Source organism: Mastigoproctus giganteus, chromosome 10, assembly GCF_048544385.1.
Source record: "Mastigoproctus giganteus isolate SK-2022 chromosome 10, ASM4854438v1, whole genome shotgun sequence".
NCBI lineage: Eukaryota > Metazoa > Arthropoda > Arachnida > Uropygi > Thelyphonidae > Mastigoproctus > Mastigoproctus giganteus.
This window is the reverse complement of record NC_143584.1, coordinates 205,174,564-205,199,036: the sequence shown is the minus strand read 5'-3', so window position 1 is coordinate 205,199,036 and position 24,473 is coordinate 205,174,564. Positions and strand designations below refer to the sequence as shown.

At 36.4% G+C, this 24,473-nt stretch overlaps 1 protein-coding gene across 1 annotated transcript; it reads left to right on the top strand.

The window, feature by feature from the left end:
• Positions 1-4,520: 4,520 nt before the first annotated feature.
• On the top strand, positions 4,521-22,433 carry LOC150079801 (uncharacterized). The gene is made up of 7 exons (XM_090382833.1): positions 4,521-4,672; positions 11,128-11,286; positions 16,042-16,200; positions 16,472-16,630; positions 20,053-20,199; positions 21,811-21,906; positions 22,049-22,433. Exons 1-7 carry the CDS (start codon positions 4,625-4,627, stop codon positions 22,406-22,408), a joined length of 1,128 nt encoding a protein of 375 aa, XP_090238959.1. The 5' UTR covers positions 4,521-4,624; the 3' UTR covers positions 22,409-22,433.
• The last annotated feature ends 2,040 nt before the right edge of the window (positions 22,434-24,473 follow it).

Sequence of the window (24,473 nt, the reverse complement as noted above, 5' to 3'; positions counted from 1 at the left end):
GGATTCTGTCAGTGTCGATCCACTGGTGATATTCTGGCTTATGTTACCCATTTATGGACTAATTCGATGGAAAAGTTTGGTGAAACACAAGTAGTTGCTCTTGACATCTCAAAGGCTTTCGATCGTGTTTAGCATAAAGGTCTTCTAAACAAGTTCCATCTTATGGTTTGCTAACTGTTTTTTGTAATTGGTTATCCAGTTTTCTCCCTGATCGCTCACTGAGGGTGATGGTAGATGGCTCTCTGTCTTCTAACTTCTCACTAATGCCGGTGTTCCCCAAGGTTCAGTTCTTTCCCCCACTCTTTTCCTCTTGTATATTAATGACCTTCTTCCATTGACTGGAAATCCTATCCATAGTTTTGCCGATGATAGCACATTATATTCCACTTTCCATTTTGAGAAACCTTGTCCTGCTCAATCAGCTTCAACTTCTCGAAAATCTGCTACCAATTCCTTAAATGCCAATCTTCAGGTAATTCTCCAGTGGTCAACTGAGACAACTTAGTTGATTTCAATCCTTCTAAAACTCAGTCTTGTCTTATATCTCTCAAAAAGGATTCTTCTGCTCCTATGCTTATCTTTGGTGACACTCCGATTTCTAGGCAAAATGATATATCTCTTTTGGGGATTACCCTGACTTCTAATCTCTCTTGGCACAAGCACATTACAAATATTGCTTCCTCTGCATCTAAAAAAAACTTGGTTTTCTCTTTTGCTCTCAGCATTACTTTTCTTCCAAACAGCTGTTCACTCTTTACAAATCGCAAATCCACTCTACCATGGAATATTGTGCCCACATCTGGGGTGGTGCCCCCAATACCCTCTCTCAGGCTTCTTAATTCCGTTCAGAAGAGGGCAGTTAAGTTAATTAATGATTCATCTCTAACAGAGTCTCTCCACTCACTGTCTTATAGATGTACTGTTTCTGCTGCATGCCTCTTCTACAGATATTTCCATAAGCACTGTTCTTCTGAATTGGCTTCTATAATTCCTGCTCTCTCTTTCATAACATTTCGAACACGTGCCGCTACCAGCCAACATCCGTTTACTGTCCAACTTCAAACTCACAGAACTAACTTTTCATCTTCCTCATTTATTCATTCAACTGCCGTTTTCTGGAACAACCTTCCTTCATACGTATTTCCTGAAAATTACAGTCTATAGAAGTTCAAGTCCAATGTCAACAAATATCTTTATCTTCTTTCATCTTCTCAACCTCCAGCCCAAGCACGGTACTAAATATTATAGGTCCTAATACCTCTCGTGTTTGGGATTTACATAAAAAAAAAAAAAAATCACCTTGCAGGGGCCTAGTCTCTAGATGCACTTCTCTCTACTCGCTCTAGCAGCTCTACATCCTCCCTAAAATGAGGCCTCCAGACCTGTATGCAGTACTCAAGGTGTGGCCTGACCATTGCCTTATACAAGAGGACAATCACCTCCTGATCCATGCTAACAAAATTTCTGTATATCATTGACAAGACACTCTTGCAGCCCGTTTGCACTGCTCAGAAAATTATATATTTGACTGCACAATTACTCCCAGGTTCTTTTCATTCTCTGCTACCCTGAGTGTAGTACCACCGAGTTGGTATATTACTCTGGGGTTACTGCTACACATATGCAGTACTTTACATTTGTCAATGTTAAACTTCAGTTGCCACCTCTCAGCCCATCTGCTCAACTTTTCTAGATCCAGTTGCAGTAGTTTATCATTAACGACCCTACCAACTTTCGTAATGTGTGCAGACTTACGACATTAAGGGGGACTCTACTAATAGCATTAGGCCAAGAAGAGCTATGTCCATTGATTATCACTCTCTGCCTTCTCCCACTCAACCATCCTTTTATCCATTGTAATAACTTGCCTTTAATGCCATTCTGCTCCAATTTGTACAGTAGTCTTTCATGTGCAAAAGTATCAAAAGCATTCCTAAAATCCAAGTATATGATATCAATATTAGTTTTTAAGACTTCCCCTTAACAAACGCATGCTGTGTCTGAACTATAACTGCAGTCTTCTCTAGATGATCTTGCATTTCTTCTTTAACGAGTAACTCCAATATTTTCCCTGGAACAGAAGTTAAACTAACAGGTCGGTATTTACTTGTGTCACCCTTTTTGAATTGGGGACACATTTTATTATTATTATTATTAGTTATATGATGCAAGGATGTCTGCGGCTTATGCTGCACCAGCCAAAAAAAAAAAATTCTGTGTGTGTGAGAGAGAGAGAGAGAGAGAGAGAGAAAGAAAGAGAGAGAATGAGAAAAAGAGTCAGAAGTAGAAGGGAATCAACAAGAAAGAGAAGAATGATGACATCCAGCTCAGGTTCCTGGGTGTGCAAAGCTCATATTCACCAGATGTGAGCACATCTCCAGTCAATGGACTTTCTCTGAGTCGAAGGAAGCTTTCATAATTATGGCTTAGGGTTTGCTTATTTCCTTTGCTGCCTCCTTTAATATAACTGGATAGATCTCATCCACCCCAGGCACCTTTGTTATGTTCAATTTCAACAATTTCTCCTCCACTTTGCTCTCAGTTATTACTAAATCATTTAGCTCCCTGCCAGAGTTTGATAAGCTTCTGGCCTTCACTTCCCTTCAGACTTCCTCATGTAGATGCAAAATAGTCATTCAGTTTGTCTGCTACATCAGCAGGTTCATCAGCAATCAAACCGCCGGTGTCAAGTGGACCAGTCTGATTCATCTCCTTCCTTCTAGAATTTACATAAGTAAAGAAGTCTTTCATGTTTTTCTTTGCATCCTTTGCCAAAGATTTTTCACAATCTGCCTTCTCTTGCCTAATCTCATTTGTGACTTGATTACCAAGAGTCTCATTAGTTCATCTGGCATCCATTTAGGCCTAAACATTTAACAGTATTTCTTAGTTGATATGAAAAGCCTAGTTGCTTCCAAGATTAATAACTTGCATGCTTCCCATTTAGAATTTGCTTTTGGTAACATTATCAGTTGGTCCCACTGTATAGAATTTAAAAACTGTCTGAGACCATCATAGTCACCTTTACGAAAGCAAAATTGTCACACATGCACAAAATTGTCATACCTACCATTTGTCTTTCACCAAAATGTCTCATATACTGAACTGTCTCATACACCAAACTTTCATGCACTGAATTGTTGCAAAAAGAAAATTGTCATGTACCAAACTATCATACAACAAATTGTCTTGCAATGAATTGATCTGGACTCAGGTGTGATGATTCCTGTCATTATCAAATCCATGCTGCAACAACACCTAAAGAAATTTGGTAGATGGGCTGAGAAGTGACAGTTGAAGTTTAACATTGATAAATGTAAATACTGCATATGTTATTAGCTGTATAATGCAAGGAAGCCACAGGCTTCTTCTGCATTGACCAAAAAAAAAAAAAATAAATAATAATAATAAATAAATATAAATAAAAATAAAATAAACAACCTATCTGTATGTTTCCCTCCTCACACAGGTAGCTATCGAACTAACCTTGGAATTTTCCCAATCTGTGTGACCCTCAACTACCTACTTAAGTAATATGGATAGTAGTAATCCCAAAATAACATGAATTAGGTGGTACAACACTCAAGGCAGTGGAGAATGAAAGAGATCTAGGAGTAATTTTGACTGTACATTCTGACATGATGTTTTCTGAGCAGTGAAGACAGGCTGCTAGGGTAACTGATGGGATTGTGCTAATGATTTACAAGAATTTTTCCAGTAGGTGGTGATTATCCCATTGTATAAGTGGTTAGGTCACATCTTGAGTATTGCATACAGGTTAGGTTAGGTCAGCCTTATTTTAAGAAGGAAGTGGATCTTTTGGAATGGGTGTAGAGAAAATAAATCAGATTTATCAATGATTCAAAAAGTACTTAATCACAAAAGAGTTCAGTTTTCAGCAGTCTTGGAAACTAGTAAGGAGACCTGATTGAAGCATTTAAAGCTTTAAATGGATTGAGTAGACTAAAGCTGATGGTGTGTTCTTATTCTTTTTTTGGACTACACACATAAGGGGATGTAAACTTAAATCAAAAAGGGATGGTTGAGGGATAGATGGGCAAAAATTTTCTTTTGTCCAGAGAGTAACTGATCGTTACCAGCTTGTATTATGGAAATGTGTAGTTTGAATAAGTTTAGGGAGAATTAGACATAATTAGAGAGGATGGACAAGAAACGAGTTAGGGTGGTTTTTTTTTTGGTTTTTTTTTTTTTGAGCTGATGCTGTGTAAGCTTGCTTCTTTGCATCATTTACCAATACTAATAGACCACAGGAAAAGTTTTTAGACTACCAAACTAAAGCAGAAATTGTTATACATATCTTCATTATTAAATGTTTTAACTTGGTCTTTGTTGTGCCAATATGTGAGAGTAGATGAAACAATTTTTATTTTTTATTGTAAGTTAGAGCCATATGTTTGTAGTTATCTAAGTGATAATTATGAAACTGTTAAGGGACTTCTTTATAAAGATAACTTACCCGTCTTTACTTTTTTATTGTATATTTTTTTATAGGAAACACAATAATGTTTGTAAATTTTACAAAATTACATGTCGAAACTGCACTGCCAAAGTATACCGGAAGGACTACGATACTCACTTGCAAGATAGCTGCCCTAAAGCCCTTATGAAGTGTTCCTTTTGTGAGAAGGAATTTGAGAGGTGGGAAGTAGCTGTAAGTTTTCAGAAATTCATTTCCTTATTTATTATAAATTAATCAAAGTGTACAATTTTTTATTATTTGTATTAATTGTATACTTTAATAAAAGTATAGAGTTCTTTTATTGATTGTTCACCTTATAATGAATACTGTCCTGGTTGATAATACTTGTATTTGTGTTGGCACCTCCGTAGCCAGGTGGGCAGGAGCAGAAGTGCGTAGCACACTCTTCTTGATTAGACCGGGGTACGAGCCCGTGACCACCAAATAAGGAGGATGTGGAAAGGTCAGGGAATGACCACCGCATATCTCCAGAGCAATATGGCCTTAGTTGCTAATGCTCCTAAAAACCAAATAACAAAAAAACAACAAATTTGTATTTGTAATTCTGATGCTTAAATTTGCAATTGGAAAAAAGATTATACCAAAATATTTCAGCTCTAGACAAGCGTTTATACTGACACACGTTTATCTGATAATATTGGTCAAAGTAACTCTTGCACATACCTCAAGAGTTCTTATCTGTTACCCAACTGGACATATTATCTAGATGTTCTGGGGGCAGAAACATTTCAAGTGAGCGGGTAGCTAATGCCAGGGAAGCAAGCCAAAAAAACTTCAAAGGTTGTGTTAGGGTTGTTAAATATACAAGAACAGTAAGTCTTAATTGTTTATATAGTAATGTTAGAAGTGTCGTCAATAAAATGAGCTAATTCGAACTGCTGGTTAAAACAAGTAACGCGGACGTAATAGGGCTTACGGAGACGTGGTGCCACCTGGAAATTGGGGATGATGAGTTTCAGTATGGCTTGTATAATGTATTTAGGAAGGATAGGGTGGATAGAAGGGGTGGTGGGGTAATGCTTCTTATCAAAAGCAGCCTGAGTCGACAATAGCTTTCCCGGATTCAGACGTTTCACATGCTAGTATAGAATCTGTATGGTGTGAGATAGTTGGAAACAAAGGTATAATGCGAGTAGGAGTAATCTATAGACCAGGTGATTGTGAAGATTATGACGAAAGCCTCTATATGCAAATGGAATGGGCAAGTAAGCATCAATGTCTTATTATGGGTGATTTCAATTTGCTTCTAATTGATTGGAGAAAATGGGAAGGAAACTCAACATGGGGAACAAAATTTTTAAATCAACTAGATGACTGTTATTTGTATCAACATGTCAGGGAAAGTACTAGGGAAAAGAATATCCTAGACCACATCATCACCCATGAATCAGATTACATAACAGGGCTGACAGAAGAGGAACCAGTAGCAGGAAGTGATCAGGGAGTTCTACGGTGGATGATGATGAGAGAGGTAGCAGTAGTAAAAGGCAAAGGAATGGGTTTTATTTTCAGAAAAGGAAATTACGATGCCTTAAGGTACTACATGGCCTCTATTAACTGGGTAGATATCGCACAGAGAATGAATACAATTGAATTGTGGTATGCTTTTAAAACATTAATCACAGATGCCTTCAATGCATATTTACCATTAAAAAATATTCCACAAGGAGGGTTCCAAGTTGGATGAATAGTGAAGTTGCCACATTACTTGAGCAGAAAAAGGTGGCATGGAAAAGTTACAGAGCAATAAAAAGTACTGAAGCCTATAACAGCTACAAGATTATCTGTAATAGAGCCACAGAAAAGGTTCGACAGGCAAATGCAGTTTATGAGAAATCACTAGCAAACAGAGCAAAGAGGGGGGATAAGGAATTCTTCACATATATAAATGCCAAGAAGAGCAGGACAAACCAGATCGGACCTTTACGTAAGGGAAAGGGGATAGTATTAAATACACCAGCTGCCGTTGCAGATGAACTCAACAGTTATTTTGCATCGATATTTACAAATGAAAAACCTTTTGTGGCAATGGGAAATTGTGGGAGCGAAGTTGAAAAATATGTAATTAATGATATTGAAATTTCACAAGATTATCTAATGAAAAAACTTTCGAGCCTACAGGCCAGTAAGGCTCCTGGAGTTGATGGAATTTCCCACTTCACTCTTAGAGCCACCCTATAATCTTAAGGGAGGCGGCAAGAGAGTGCACTAAACCATTGAGGCTAATTATGCGAGCATCACTAGACTCTGGGGAGATCCCTTGGATTGGAAATGTGCTAATGTATCTCCCATGCATAAGGGTGGCTCTAAGAGTGAAGTGGGAAATTATTGACCTGTCAGTCTGACTTCAGTGGTAGGGAAAATCATGGAGGCAATGATCACGGGTGGAATTCAGGATCATTTGGATCGAATTGAAATTCTCAAGGATACTCAGCATGGTTTTGTAAAGGGAAAATCATGTTTAACAAATCTGGTTCGCTATTTTGAAAGGGTCACTCATGAGCTGGATTTAGGGAATAATTTCGACATTGTTTATTTGGATTTCAGCAAAGCTTTTGACTCAGTCCCAGATGAGTGGTTACTTTTTAAGCTGGAACAGGTTGGAATCACTGGGAAAATCCTTAGATGGATAGCAGGATGGCTTCAGGGCAGGACGCAGAGGGTTGTGATAAATGGCTATTCCTCAGATTGGGTTGATGTAAGAAGTGGGGTTCCCCAAGGATCAGTATTAGGACCACTGTTGTTTTTAATTTTCATAAACAACATCAATGAAGGGATAGAGGGCGTGATGTCTAAATTTGCAGATGCTAAAATTGGTAGAGTAGTTAATGATCACTGTCAAGCTGAGCTTCTTCAGAGAGACCTAGATAGACTTCAGGAATGGTCAGAAAAATGGCAGCTATGCTTTAATCCAACAAAGTGTAAGGTATTACACCTGGGAAACAGTAATCCCAAAATAACTTATTCACTTGGTGGAGTTCAACTAAACCCAGTACTGGAGGAAAGGGACTCGAGTGTTACGATACGGTCAGATATGAAATTCTCTGAGCATTGTAAGCAAGTTGCAAGGAAGGCCCATGGTATCCTATCGATGATCTATCGAACTTTTGCAAGTAGAGATAAGGACGTAATAATCCCATTATATAAGGCTTTTTTTAGACCACACTTGGAATACTGTGTTCAAGTATGGAGACCGCGCCTAAAGAAAGACATCGAGCTTCTTGAAAGGGTGCAAAGAAGGGTAACTCGCCTGGTTAGATCGGCAAAAGGGCATCCTTATGAAGAAAGACTTCGAATATGTGGGTTGCAGAGTTTGGAAACTAGACACCTTAGAGGAGATTTGATTGAGGTGTTTAAGGCTCTGAGAGGCATCAGTAAAATGAATGAGGACGAAATTTTCAAGATTATAAATTATGCTAGAACTAGGGGACATAAATTCAAGTTACGGGGGGGAAATGTTTAGATTGGACTGCAGGAAGTTTTATTTTAGCCAGCAAGTTATAAATTACTGGAATAAGTTGCCTACATGGGTGGTAGAGGCTGACTGTTTGGGGAAATTCAAAGGTCATCTGGTAGTACCTTCGGGTGGGGGAAGTGCATAGGATGATAGGTTTAATTTCCTTTTCTTTTATTAATTATAATTTTTTTTCTATCATTGTTTTATTCGTTTATTTATTTTTTTGTTTTGGCTGGTGCAGCATAAGCTTTCTTGCACCATGCGGCCATTACTAATACTAATACTAAGGCGAGTCATTCAAGGGATACAGTGGTTACAATGCACCAAGGTCCTAGACTGAAAACGGCCTCAAAATCCAACAAAGGGCACCGCCCTCCCTAATCTAGGCAGGAACTTCTCCTGGCTGTCCTTTACCCCAACATTAATTCTTGCACTTGAGCCTCTTGAACTCTAGGGGATGAAAATAGGGGGGGCAAGACTTCTTCTTCCATTACTTTCATTATAATAAAGGCTAATATTGATTATGATATAGATTTGTAACTTGAGAACTATAATTTTCCCCTCTGTGTTTTTTGGTTGCAGGATATCAGTTGCTATAAGTAAATGCTATAATTTTAATATTCAAGATAAAACAACTTCCTTAGCCATGACTTGCCTTGATAAGCACTGCTTTTAAACAAATAACACCATGTATTCTGTTTATTTGTTTAAAATGTAAGGCACTGCTATGGCAAGTTATTTTAACACTGAGGATAAAAACAGTCCTTAATTCCTCAATTTATTTCATAGACCATATAGTTTTTATGCTATATGGTTTGCTGTATGAAATAAGGTGGATTATTCCTGCTTATTTTAAAAATTTAAGCTAAGTGATCACTGAATTATGACCACCTACCTAATACTGTGTTGGGCCGCCATTCACATAGATAGTGTCTGCTATTTGCCTAAGCATTGACTCCACTATATGTCTGAAGAAGTGCATAGGGATCTGCAGCAATGCTACCTGCAAGGCTTTCCACAGTGTCGGAATAGATGACAGTTGGTGGTGGGAAGTAAGGCATATGGTTTCATATCCATAGGCCTTACCTCCCATTCCAAAATAACCCACAGGTTTTCAATTGGATTGAGGTCAGTCAAATTTGGAGGTCAACCATCTTGATTGGCCTCCTGATCCAACTGATGTATCAGGTCACATCTACATCTCTGCAACATAAATACATAGAAACATTTCTTCAAATAGGCCTCTGGGGTTGGGTATACTCATACTATGATTTTTAGTGTTTTCCACCAACCATGGAATAAAACGAAAGACGAAAAACCCAAATTTTTAAAATATTTAATATTTACAATAAATTATTTACAAACAAAATATTACTGATAGTAATTTTAAAATAAAACAACTGTGATATACAGGATAATAATAAAATGCCGAATTTAAAATGCAATAAAATATACTAGGTTAAAAGCGCTAAAATACTAACTGAAGCTTTCAAAGGCTTCTGCCTTCTTTCTCAACAGTGTAATTTCTGTTCTGCGGTGTATCATTAAATACATACATAGAAACATGTATGTATATCCTGGAAATATGACATAGGGATGCAGAGAATCTGTTAGGCATCGACATGATATGTAAAGTGCAAAGAACAAGAATTTAATTAATATTGAATTTCTGAATTCACTGTAGTTTAGGTTTGGCATACAGAAAGTGAATTTTATCAAAACTAGGTTCTTGATAATTATCACAGGTTAGGGTAATTTAAATAACCTAGTTTGTGCAGTTAAGGTTGCAGTTGTAGTAGAAGTAATGGAAAATTTTGCAAGAAAGCAAGCTTATATAGCATCAGCCAAAAAAAGAAAAACCTACACAGTTCACCCATCCGTACCCTCCAAGAATTTGTCTAGTTCTTCCTTGAATTTATTCAACCCATCCAGTTCGACAGCAACAGATGGAAGCCTGTTCCAACAATCAACCACCCACTGGCTGAAGGCAAACTTCTGCACATCTATCTAACAATCATCCTTCCTTAACTTAAATTTATGCCCTTCACTTGTGCGTAGTCTCAGTAAGTATAAGAATGCCATTAATATTCAGCTTACTCAGTCCATTCAATGCTTTAAACAGTCAATCAGATCTCCTTGCAGGTGCCTAGTCATCTATGGCCCTAGGCTTTGACATAATCTTGTTCTCAGAAGAGGTTATATCTTTCCATAGATCCCATTAAACTTGGTACACTTTTCAGATATATGTTTCATTGAAATTTATGTATTGTTTCATCATTTTAAAGAATTTCTTTACATAGAAATTCAATTCTATATCCAAACTCAATGCTATGGTCCTTAGGTTTGTTGCTGAAATTTCTCCAGTAACAACAGCTAGGACTGCTACCTAGGAGTCTAAAATTCTGATGGAAGTGAAAATCAGGACTGATTTGTGAGCTGAGTGGATTGGATTTTAGAAGTGTCTGATTATTCAGTGAAAACTAGATCCTCTACTTACACTTTCACAATGGTGGGACTTTGTAATCCTGGGTATGCAAGGTCAAAAACTGCACTTGTTATACTGAAGGTGACCGTGCAGATGTGAAGAAACATAAGTAGGGATTAAGGTGTGGCACATGCACCACACAGAGGAATGGTCAATCCTCTTTGTCACAAGGCAATGCTAGGTGGTTGATGATCTCATCACCTGTGCCATATCACCACTTTGCTTATCGGAGGCATGGTGAAAACTATGTTTGGTCTCCAAAGAAAAGTATCTCCCCATTTCTTCTGTTGTGTATTATGGGTCATGTCTTTTGAGGTTACAGCCTTAAAACAGTTTCACATGCTGGCTGCTAATCCACTGGACTGAATCTATTGGTATCTCTCTAGGAGATATCCAGATCAACTAGTGGAAGTCCAGATTGTTGCAAGAGTGCATTGCCAAGACTGCCATGTTATGTCAAGGAGCTGGATATATTCTTGCTGTGTGTATTCCATATCTAAAAGTTTTGTAAATTTTTTCACCTACATCAGTTACTTTATGAATGTGTTCAATTTCAGATTTAATGTAAGCATGCTTAACTTTTTCCAGCAGTACAACTTTTATAAAAGTGTTTAGAAATAGTTATAGATAATATATAGTTTTTTTCAGTTATTTTTTATCTATATGTATTTATTTGTTTTTTAGGAACACAAAAATGTGTGCGAGTATGGTGAAGTTCAATGTGAATTATGTTCTTCGAGTGTAATGCGCAAAAATTATATGAAACACACCAGTGAGGAATGTCCAGAAGTGATTTCAATGTGTCGCTTTTGCGGAATAGAGTTCCGAAGAGGTGAACTTTGTGTAAGTATTTGTGAAAAGTTTGTATCATAAAATTCAGATTATGTAGCTTTTAAAACACACACACACACACACACACACACACACACACACACACACACACACACACACACAGGGAGAGAGAAATTGTAGGTTTTAGTGTGTCAAACTGTAAGTTTGGATAATGAAACTTAATGGAAATTGTTAAAAAAAAAAAAATATGAAAAGAGTGTCTTTTTATTTTCTCCGGTTAGCATTAGTTGAGGTATTATCATGCAAGAAAGCAAATTTATACAGCATCAGCCAAAAAAACAAAAAACAAACAAACTCTTTCCATTTTACCCATCTGGTCACTCCAAATATTTCTCTAGTTCAGCCTTAAATTTATCTAAGCTATCAACTTCCACAACAACAGATGGAAGTCTGTTCCAGCAGTCAACTCCGAAGAGGTGAATCCGCTGGCTAAAGACAAACTTCCCCTCATCTATTCTGCAACTGTCTTTACTCAGTTTGAATCTATGCCTCGTCAGGTCCTTAACCTGAGCAAGTATGGTTTTGTTAAGTCGATACTATGATTCCCTGGATGCAGGGAATAACTTTGATATCATATATTTGGATCTTAAAAAGGCTTTTGATACTGTTGCACATAGAAGACTGCTGCATAAATTGGAGCAGTGTGGCAGTGGAGGCAAATTGCAGCTATGGATAAAGGGAGAATTGAGTGGGAGAAGACAGAAAGTGGTAATCAATGGACACTGCTCTTCGTCGACTAATGTTATTAGTGAAGTCCCTCAGGGTTCAGCGTTGGGTCCATTGTTGTTTTCTGTATTTATAAATGATATTGATGATGGCATATCAGGCTTATTGTCCAAGGTTGCAGACGATACGAAGGTTGGCAGGGTTGTTAATGACAGCATGCTGCTGCAACAGGATCTAGAAAAGTTAAGTAGATGGTCTGAGAGGTGGCAACTGAAGTTTAACATTGACAAATGTAAAGTACTGTATATGGGAAGCAGTAACCCCAGAGTAACGTATCAACTGTGTGGTTCTACACTGACAGTGTAGCGAATGAAAAGGGCCTGGGGTAATTGTACAGGCAGGTATGAAGTTTTCTGAGCAGTGCAGACAGTCTGAAAGAGTAGCTTGTGGTGTCTTGTCAATGATATACAGGAATTTTTCTAACAGGGATAAGGAGGTGATTATCCCCTTGTATAAGGCAATGGTAAGGCCACACCTTGAGTACTGTATACAGGTCTGGATGCCTCCTCAGACTGTCAGCCTCTACCACCCATGTAGGTAACTTATTCCAGTAATTTATAACTCGCTGGCTTAAATAAAACTTCCTGCAATCCAGTCTAAACAATTCCCCCCGTAACTTGAAATTATGGCCCCCTAGTTCTAGAATCATTTATAACCATGAAAATTTTTCATCCTTATTCAATTCATTTTGCTTATGCTTCTCAGAGGCTTAAACACCTCAATCAAGTTTCTTCTAAGGTGCCTAGTTTCGAAGCTCTGCAACCCACATATTCGAATTCTTTCTTCATATGGACGCCCTTTTGCCGATCACACCAGGCGAGTTACCCGTCTTTGGACCTTTTAAGAAGAATGTCTTTCTTTAGGTGCGGTCTCCATACTTGAACACAGTATTCCAAGTGTGGTCTAACAATAGTTTTATGTAATGGGAGTATGTCGTCCTTATCTCTACTAGCGATTGTTCGATAAATCATCGATAGGACACTATGGGCCCTCCTTGCAACCAGTCTACACTGCTCGGAGAACTTCATATCTGACCACATCGTAATACCCAAGTCCCTTTCCTCCACTACTGGCTTTAGTTCAACTCCACCAAGTGCATAAGTTATTTTGTGGTTACTATTCCCAAGTGCAATACTTTGCACTTTGCTGGATTAATGCATAGCTGCCATTTTTCTGATCATCTCTGAAGTTGATCTAGGTCATTCTGAAGAAGCTCTGCTTGGCGGCAATCATTAACTACTCTACCAATCTTTACATCATCTGCAAATTTAGACATCACGCCCTCTATCCCTTCATCGATGTTGTTTATGAAAATTAAAAACAACAGTGGTCCTAATACTGATCCTTGGGGAACGTCACTCTTTACATCAACCCAATCTGAGGAATAACCATTTATCACAAACCTCTGCCTCCTTCCCTGAAGCCATCCAGCTATCCATCTAAGGACTTTCCCTGTAATTCCAACCTGTTCCAGCGTATAAAGTAACCACTCATGTGGGACTGAGTGAAATGCTTTGTTGAAATTATTCCCAAAGTCCAGCTCTTGAGTGACCCTGTCAAAATAGCTAACCAGATTAGTTAAACATGATTTTCCCTTTACAAAACCATGCTGAGTATCCTTCAGAATTCCATTTCTACCTAAGTGATACTGAATTCCAACTTTGATCATTGTCTCCATGATTTTCCCTACTACTGAAGTTAGACTAACCAGCCAGTAATTTCCCACTTCACTCTTACAACCGCCTTTATGGATTGGAGATACATTGGCACTTTTCCAATCCAATGGAATCACTCCACAGTCCAGTGATACTCTCATAATTAGCCTCAATGGTTCAATGCACTCCCTTGCCGCCTCCCTTAAGATTATAGGGTTTATAAGATTAAGGTTATAGGGGGCCCAGGAGCCTTACTGGCCCGTAGGTTCGAAAGTTTTTTCATTAAATAAACATGTGAAATTTCAACATCATTAATTACATTTTTTTCTACTTCACTCCCATAATTTCTTATTTATGTGAAGGGTTTTTCTTCTGTAAATATCAATGGAAAGTAACTGTTGAGTTCATCTGCAACTTTAGCTGAGGTATCTAATACTATCCCACATCCATTACATAAGGGGTCCGATCTGGTTTGTCCTTCCCTTCTTTGCATTTATATATGTGAAGAATTCCTTATCCCCCCCACTTTGCTCTCTTTGCCAGCTATTTCTCATAATCTGCCTTTGCCAGCCAGATCCATTATTATAGATCAATTTGTAGGCTTCAGTACATTTTATTGCTTTGTACCTTTTTCATGCCGTCTTTTTCTGCTCAAGTAATTTGGAAACTTCATTATTCATCCAACTTGGTGTCCTCCTTGTGGAGTATTTTTTTATTGGTATATAAGCAGTCAAGGCTTCTGTGATTAATGTTTTAAAGGTATATCATAATTCAATTGTATTCACTCTCTGTGAGATATCTATCCAGTTAATAGAGGCCAAGATAATGTGATGTAGGCCAAGATAATGTGATGTAGGCCATACATCACATTATCTTGCATGTTTTTCAGTAATGTTGTTTAAGCTGAGTCAGATGAGGGTTATTGCTTATATCACTTCATTTGCATACTTCTTTATACATATATATGCACATAAGTTAACATGCTGACCGGGCTAGCTGGGTGGGTAAAATGCCTGCCTGGCAACCAAAAGGTCGTGCGTTCAAATCCTGCCTCGGGCTTGGATCAGAGTACTGCAAAAAAAAACCTTGGGAGGTGCATTATGGCCACAGAAGCCAATGCGCCAACAACTAACAAAGAAAAAAAAAAATAATAAATAAGTTAACATATTTTATATATTATGGGTTTATAATTATTGGCTGAATCACAACACCATTGGCATGTCGAGGTCTTTGTATGTAAACTCTTTCATCATTTTTCTAATAATCATGCCTTTAATGCTATCAGGTGTGCCGCAAAATCTAATAGCTTCCCTTTGTTTTTTACGATGTTGTGTATAGTTTGGTTACCAACATTATAATGGTTTATTAAAGATTTAACGGATGCACCGTTTTCAAACTTTTGAATAATTTCAAGTTTTTTGTTCAATTGAAAGCACAACTCTTTTGCGTTTACCCATCATTTTTGTGATTTCTAAACAAAAAAAATATTTACTATAAAAAATGACATAAATAACAAAACAAAATTTGTCTTTTTGTGGTGCAACAGAACACAATCCACGTGACATACTAAAACAAACTAAACATTGTGGTTTTTTTTTTTAATGGCAGGGATTGTGGGATAATAGGTACCAACATCTCCCGACTTATAATGTCGCTTTATGACTTGCAAAACATCTGTTTATACCTATTCTATTTATTACTTGAATTTTATGGTTTCCGGTGGATGTATATGTTTTTTTACTTTGGAGTTTTGAAGTGTCCTGGTTAATCAGGTCCCAGTAAATCAAGAATGTGCTGTACAACTTCTGAGTCTTCTATCGATGGATAAATGTATTGTCTTTTTATAGTTTTTAAATAAAGGCTCTACAGTGATATTTTTTCTTATTTATTTCATCAGAACTACCTATATCATTAAATTTTCTATTTATTTGTGTTCTAAGTGTATGTGTAAGTTCTAAGGGTTCACTGTATATCATTTATTTGTCAAGTATCACTTGTCTGCCTGCTGCTTCTCTTAACTTCTAGTGGTTTCCAAAAATGAAAATATTACTGGAGAAGGGATTTCAGTTTCCAACTTTTTCTTTCTTTTTTTTTTTTGCATTAAGAAAGAAGTGTTCTTTTGAGTATGGAATCATTGCCTTAATGAATCTTCAGACTTCCACAGTGTTTATCATAATGATGTCAACTGCAGAAAGAGAAAGAGAGACTATAAAAGTGGGACCAAATAAGATTGACTTGAGTGTCTTTTTTGAACACAGCAGTGCTGAATATGTACATTTACTGTATCTTCTATTTCTCTAATATCTTGAAGTAAATAATTTTCCCTCTGAACTATCCTCATGGTATCTTGTTACTATCTTCATAGATGCACGAAATGAGATGTGATTTTGAAGTTATCAGCTGTACCCACTGCACTGATTGGATGATTCGTAAGAACCTGAAAGACCACATAAATGGGGAGTGCTCAAAGAAAGAAGTGATATGTCCTAATTGTAAAGGAATATTTTTGCAAAAAGACATTCAGGCAAGTGTGTTATTATTTTTTGCATAAAAATCAATGATGTTATTGTTTCAGAATTCTAAACAAAATGTAATACATTATGACATAAGAAAACAAATACTGGTTTTGAAACTTTTATGCATCTGGGATAACAATATCATTACCTGTTTTGTGTTTCTCTATTAAATTCTAGTTCAGTTTGAATTATATTTGATGATGTGCATGTATGCATGATTACATTGTCAAACCTTATTGAGTCTTATTTACAGCTAATTTTTATTTTTGATTTTTTTAGGACCATGAAAAAGAGTGTGATTTTGAGAAAGTCAAATGCGAGTTGTGCTGTGGAAAACTATTTCGTAAGGATATCAATTGGCATAATGAAAAGGAATGTCCAAATGTGCTTTTAGTTTGTTGTTTATGTGGAAAGGAGTTTCAAAGAAGTCAACTCCATGTAAGTTTTTGAGCAAGCTTTGCATTAATAACTGGTAATAACTTCGCACTCCTTGTAAAAATTGATGGTATTTTTATATTATTCCTAACTTACAGAAAGGGATGGTTGCCACTGGCCTCAGCTACCTTTGTGTCTTTAAACACATATACCAGTACCGATTGCTACTATCCATCAATATGGAAGTAGTACATTATTATTAATCTGTCTTTCCCTCTCCTGGTCTCTGTCTGCCACAGTATGGAATGGAATTAAGGTTAACTTTTGAGTTAAAAAAAAAAAAAATACCAATATTATTAATGCAGTTCATATGAATACAAGAATGGAAATTTACCATTACATCATTTTTTAATGATTTCAAAATATTGGCATGTTGGAAAGTTGTGTTTTATACACACTGCTTATACTCTAATGAAACAAATGGTGGGCATGGTACACCTAATCTGAAATACTGAATGGGAAACATACAAATGCCTCAACAGAGTTGGATCCAGCACTGGTAATTATCAGCTGCCAATTATGCTAATAATGTTCATTGATTGGTATTAAATGAGCCACGGAAAGCTTTCTCTCCTTTTGAAAATATCATGTTTCTCATTATTCTTGCTGATTTGTTATACTTTGCATATCAGTCTAACTGACAGATGCTGCTTGCTTGGCATGCATTGTGATTCATGCCAGTCAAACTTTCAGTCAAATGAATGTCAGTAAATTAATGAGTAAAAACTTAATGAAATCATTCCAAAAAACAGAATTCCATATGCAGGATAACTCAGTAATATGACAACTTTTTATGCCTATAACTTAAGTGGATATTGAACTTAGTAAAACATAGCAAGCACTGAATGAGAGACCATGGTTCTTGTTTTTTTGTTGGTGACCTATTAGTTATGAGTTTTTCTGGTAGTTAGTGCATATATAATTGTAAAGAACAACATGGTTATGTTTGATGGAGCAAAAGGGTAGATAGATATATGCAGTGCATTTTTCTTTGAATAGTTGAAATGCACATTCAACAATTCAACAAAGTTTTATCATATAACATTAAAAACAGCTTCCTGATAGACATTCCATTTATGACTGATAGAGAAATTATATTCATACAGGTTGTTCTTTATTTTTTTGCCAAAGAAAAATGGAAGACACATGCAAGTGAAGTGATGAAACTGGGAAATGAGGACCTCATAACATGGGACATTTTGCCTTTGGTGCTTCATTAATTATATGAGGGCTGCTGTTTAATAAAGAATGAACATAATTTTTCATGAGCAAGCATGTACTGCTTGCTATTTCCAGCTGAGCTGCGGAATTCAAGGCCAAACCAAGCTGGGTCAATAGTTACTCTGCGATTACTGCTACCCATATGCAGTAATCTCAGAGTAACTATTGACCAAATTTTCCTAGATCTTGTTGCAGTAGCTCACCCTGATTACTGTCATTAACCACCCTGCCAACCTTTATATCATCTGCAAACTCTGATAATAAGCCTGATGTACCTTCATCAATATCATTAATAAATATTGAAAACTAAAATGGGCCAGCACTGAACCCTGGGGAATGCCACTGATAACATTAGGTGACAAAGAGGAGTGCCCATTGATAACCACTCGCTGTCTTCTTCCTCTTAACTATTCCTTCATCCATAGCAGTAACTTGCCCTTAATGCCACATTGCTCCAGATTATACAGCAGTCTTTTTTGTGCAACAGTATCAATAGCCTTCTTGAATTCAAAGTATATGATGTCAAAATAAATTTTTGCATCCAGTTCCTTGGTCTAAATATGATAGGTTATGATGTAAATTATTAAACTACATCATAATAACCTATCATATTGTTTAGACAAGACTACCCCTTATCAAATACATGACTGCAGTATAATTGCAATTCTGTCCAGATTGTCCTGCATTACTTCTTTAACCAGTGACTATTATTATCCCTGGAACAGATGTTAAGCTAACATGTCTGTAATTACTCATGTTTCCTTTTGATCCCCTTTATGAATTGAGGATACATTTGCACATCTCCAGTCCATAGGGATCTCCTTTACTCCCTCTGTTAATATGATTGGATAGATCCCATCCACCCCAGGTGCATTTTTTATGTTCAGCTTCAATGATTTTTCTTCCACTTTCCTTTCAGTTTTTAGAAAGTCATTTAGCTTCTCGTTAGAGTTTGATTAACTTCCAGTATCCCCTTTTCTAAAGAATTCCTTATGTATGAATGTAGATGAAAAATGCTCATTCAGTTTGTCAGCAACCTGAAAAATATCAACGGTCAAACCATTGATATTGAGTGGACCAATTTTCTTCATCTCCTTCCTTCTAGTGTTTACATAAGTAAAGAAGGCTTTGCTGTTTTTCTTTGCACCCTTCGCCAAAGATTGTGTAATCTGCTTTTTCTGTCAGTCTAAAAACAATTGCACATGTTTCAATTTATACAAAAGGTGTTCATGTGGACAGTATCAAAAGCCTTATTATAATATGTCAAATTTATTCTTTGCATTCAGTTGTTTTTTGATAACCTCATAACAGCTTTCAAACTAGTTGGACACAACTTTGTTTAAAACACCCATGCTGTATGTCTTGTATAATTTCATTTCTGTCAAGGAAAACTTGCAGTATACCTTGATCATGAATTCTATAATTTTGTGCCACAATTATTAAACACACTGGTCAGTAATTATCCATTTCTCCCTTGGAGCTACCTTTGTAATCTAGATGCATTTGTACAACTCCAATCTTATGAGTCCAGAGAAAAGCCTATTGCAATAGATAAGGACTTGGAAATCTGTCTTGATGCTTCTCTTAATATCATGAAAAATCTCATTAACTCCTCATACATTTTTCATATGCAAGCATGATAATTTTTTCCAGTCTATTTTCAGTAATCAAACAGTTGTCTAGATTAGTGGTTCCCAATCTTTTGTCACTCAAGTCACACTAAGTTAAAAGACGAATATTAAAGGGTTGCGGCACACCGGTTGGGAACCACTGGTCTAGATTCTGCTAAATATTATCTGTAATGATATGTAAATATTCATTACTAGAGGCGCCTCCGTAGCCAGGTGGGCAGGAGCAGCAGTGCATAGCACACGCTTCTTGATTAGACCCGGGTTCGAGTCCATGACCACCAAATACGGAGGATGCGGAAAGGTCAGGGAATGACCACCGCATATCCCCGGAGCAATATGACCTTAGTTGCTAATGCTCCTAAAAACCAAATAATAAACATCATTACTAGAAATACCTTAAATAGATCAAGAAACAAGATTTGCTTGAAGTATTTTACAAGAGAGGTTGTTTAATAGCTGCAACATCATTGTTACCTCTTGCATTACGTGTTATTTTAATCTATGATGTCATTTATGTTATAGGAAAAGATAATGAATTTTAAATTGATTGTATTCAATTTGCCTTTGTTTCAGCTCCATGAGGAGTCCTGTGAGAAAATAGTAGTCAAGTCTGTGGCCTCTCAAACTGAAATTACTTATACAGATCTGAACAGGGATAGTGCTTTCGGGTGTTATGAGGAAACTGGTGCATGCAATCCCTGTAGAAATGAAGAAACTATAGTAAGTTTGAGAATTTAGAAGTGAAAAATATGATGTAGGTTTATACATGTATTGTGATAAATGCAAAACAGAAACTTTGTTATTTATTAGATACTGGGTGAGATGGGATTAATTATGAATGTTGCATATTAACAAAATTTATCTAACTATATAGAGTTTGATTTTACCTTGGAGAATTTGTTTCTATTAAAATGTAAAAGGTTGTTGGAGAGTAGATAGGAAATATTCATGAAAAATATTTTCTGGATGTAGTGGAATTTCATTATAGGATGGGGAGATCTTTTGTGGACTGGAATCAGATATAATGATGCATGCATGATGTTTGCGAGCATTTTGTGCAATCAACCCCACAAATAGTGCACTGCAGGCACGATAAACTGTGATCAATGACACTTGATTATTTCATGAAATATCATATTGCTGAGCAGGTGCATTGTCTTCTTTTAAATGCAAATTAGAAATAAAAATATTTTTATTAACTTATCCCTATTTTCATAAACTAAGCAGGCATAACAACTTCATTAAGTTAACATAGGATGGGGAATATCAGAAACAAGGCAAAACAGGCTACCTATTGGTGGCAAGAGTATCAAAAGGAACCTTTTTATCCTTTGGAAAACTTTGCCATAGATCCTGTGCAACTGGTCATCTGACTTGGAGATGTGAGATGAAGAATTTTGTTGCAGTGAATATTGTGTGCTCAAGGGATATTAGGGACTGATGCTTCTGATTAAGAACTGCCTAAAGATGACAGAAATGTTCCCCTGGGTCAGATCAAGATAATGCAGATGTTGAGTCTATGTGATATGAAGTGACATACATGTAGGGAAGATGATAGTGGGTGTTTGTTATTGTCTACATCACTCTGAGGAGTATGACCAAAATCTCTTTAGGCATATTGATTGGGCTAGTATATATAATTATCTTATCACGGAAGACATCAACTCGCCTCATACAGACTGAAATATGTGGATCAGAAATACACTATATGGTAACTTTTTTGAACAAACCAGATTATTGTTACTTATCCCAGCATATCTGAAAGAGTAGATATAACAAAAGTTATATCTACTATACTATGCTGTATTTCTGAATTTAATGATTTTCCTTCCTTGATATCTAGTGTTAAGTTCTATGTTAACATAAACTTAATAACACAAGACCAGTATACACCAATATTAGAATTAATTCTAAAGATGTTGGGGGGGAGGGATAAGATGATATGATGACATGTGAATTTGTACTCCAGCCACATATTTCGGCCACAGCACGTATGTGGTTGCATTAAAAACTGCACTTGATGGAATTAGCTTAGCTTAAATCAGTGTAATGTATGAGTGCAACCAGTGGGGCTAAACCATTAATCGAACCCTAGCTCTAGAATTTAAAATTGCTACTGAATTTAGGTAATTTTCAGTCCTCTAAAACACAGATAATTTTATGTTTGGTGATCTGTAGTGGCTATGTATAAAAGGCACATAAAAGGAAAAGGACTTTGCAGCATTTTTTTTTCTGTAAAAATTATTCACTGAATTGTAATAATAATAATTATAAATTTATTTTTATATATTTTAATTTGTCTGCTTTTAAATATACTCGTATACATTTCAGGAGTTACGTAATGAAATTAAAGAACTGAAAGAAGAATTGAAAGTAACTTCAAACAGGCTGCAAGATTTTCTACATGATATCTCAGAATACTTTGGGGTAAGCTATGCACTAAGTTTTTTTCACTTAAAATTTTATTTATCTTTTCATGTGCTATTTGCAAGTCACATATGATTGCAATGAATTTATTTAGAAATAAATACTTTTTTTTTTCATTATTTATCTTTCAATTTCTTCCTAGAAAAAAGAAGCACTTCTCCCTGTGGTATCAGAAGATTTTAATTGCTTACCATATAATGCAACTCAAGAGAGGCAAAAAATGATAAACACTCAGCTCCGTGTTCTCTTGCATGCCCTCCAGTGCCAACATATACCAGCAGATAATACTGAATCACGTTTGTGTTCTGTTCCTCTATGTCGAAGAATGAGAAATGTACTTAACCACATGAGTTCCTGCCAAGCTGGAACCTCATGTCCAGTTCCGCACTGTGTGACTTCACAAAAGATCCTTTCCCACTGGCATAACTGCACTATTATGGACTGTCCCATATGTACCATTTCAGAAAGTTCAAATTCTAGATACCAAGCAGCAGTCAGGTAATTATATCATCCAGAATGACAGGTGAAATAGGAGAATTATAAATCTGATGGACCGGTTGTGTTTATTAGTAAAATGTAAGGTAATGAAATGCTTGAAATAAAAGTTTGATTTCATTATGTTCATCACTGATTCACTAATAAATACATTTAAACTTCTGTGTGTTTTATATATGGTGATTACTAGTTAATGAAATAGCACGTGAAGTTTTTGAATACAATATCATTTGAAAACTAATATTCGATTCACATATTTTTAAACCAAAATTGGCAGCCACATGTATAAAAATTTGCTTTTTTTTTTTTGCTTCAAATAACAGAGATACAAACTGTCTCCTTCAATTGTTGAACATGATAGTTTGTTGTTGTTGTTGTTTGTTATTTGGTTTTTAGGAGCATTAGCAACTAAGGCCATATTGCTCCGGGAATATGTGGTGGTTATTCACTGACCTTTCCACACCCTCCGTATTTGGTGGTCACGGGCTCGAACCCCGGTCTAATCAAGAAGTGGGTGCGACGCACTTCTGCTCCTTCCCACCTGGCTACGGAGGCACCCTGAACAGGATAGAACTTTGTATGCGATTCAATACTATTTTTAGTAGTGTTGAATTTTATACCTGTCTTGGTGAGGCAATTTAAAGGCCTCTTTGAAAGGGTCAAGATTTGAATAAAGTTTTCTGTATACTGATTGCTTTATGTATACGTCTGTGTCATGGTAAGGAAGGAAATACCCCCCCCCCTTCCCTTCTAGGAATAGCTCTTGGATTTGGTATGGATTAGAAGACTTTATGGGAAAGTATACAAATTTAGCAATACACTCTAGTTAGTGATAAAGCTGCTAAATCTTGGTTTTCTAACCAAAATATCATTATAATATTCCCTTTTGTTCTGGATACACATAGTTGTGGGTTGCTCGACAGATTCCAGGATGAAGTCTCAAGATACAGAAATTCTGAATATAAGGGATCTCACTCATTTTTCTTGGCTTCATAGAAATGTAATAAATTTGGTTTTGACAAAAATACAACTTTAGGCAAAAATATACTGAAGGATTCTGTTTTGCTGAGCCTAAGGGTTACTAAAGCAGCAATGAGCCATACATTTTTCATTATCTGCTACTAACTTTATTAATGTACTTTACTTACAGTACTTAATGAGCAAGCATGACTTTAAAAAAAAAGTTCACTAACACTGCCATACGTAAGTTAATATTCTATTTCATGTGTACAAGCTCTCATCACAGTTTTAACTCCTAAGACATCCAAATTTGGTGCATACTGGTTTCATAGTGTTAAACCAGTGTGCAACAAAAAAATAAATAAAAAATACTGGTTCCGCATGTCTAACAAGAGACAAAAGGAACATCAAACTAACCTATCATCTAAAAACACAGCTGTTATAAAAGCTTAAATATAAACTGATAGTCAGTCTAGAGCAGTGATGGCGAATCTTTTCTACCCTGTATGTCAAAAATAAGCCGAAACAACAATACGACGCGTGATCATTTAATTCGTAGACTGGTGCAAGATTTTACATTTACCACGCGAACTTTCCATAACTGCTGCTAGAGGCACTCTCCCTGATCACTACTGAGCAGACTGTGGGCACATGCCTGTACTTGTCGAGCTAGTGTTGCACAAAGAGCTTTTTTTTACCCATGTGTCACTGACGATCGTTTTGAAGAAAAGTATCATGTTGGACATACAGATTGAACAGCAAAATGTACAAAAATACAACTTTAGGCAAAAATATACTGAAGGATTCTGTTTTGCTGAGCCTAAGGGTTACTAAAGCAGCAATGAGCCATACATTTTTCATTATCTGCTACTAACTTTATTAATGTACTTTACTTACAGTACTTAATGAGCAAGCATGACTTTAAAAAAAAAGTTCACTAACACTGCCATACGTAAGTTAATATTCTATTTCATGTGTACAAGCTCTCATCACAGTTTTAACTCCTAAGACATCCAAATTTGGTGCATACTGGTTTTGGAAACCAAGCTTATGCAGCATCAGCCAGAAAAAAAAAAACTTCCACTTCACCCCTCCGTTCGAAATACCTGTCC

Bases quoted from the DNA above. Each gene is read 5' to 3' on its own strand.
- LOC150079801 (XM_090382833.1), top strand. From the start codon at position 4,625: ATGAAGTGTTCCTTTTGTGAGAAGGAATTTGAGAGGTGGGAAGTAGCT. The intron at 16,631-20,052 runs GTAAGTTTTTGA...CCTTTGTTTCAG, and splicing joins TTCAAAGAAGTCAACTCCAT to CTCCATGAGGAGTCCTGTGA. The intron at 21,907-22,048 runs GTAAGCTATGCA...ATTTCTTCCTAG, and splicing joins ATATCTCAGAATACTTTGGG to AAAAAAGAAGCACTTCTCCC.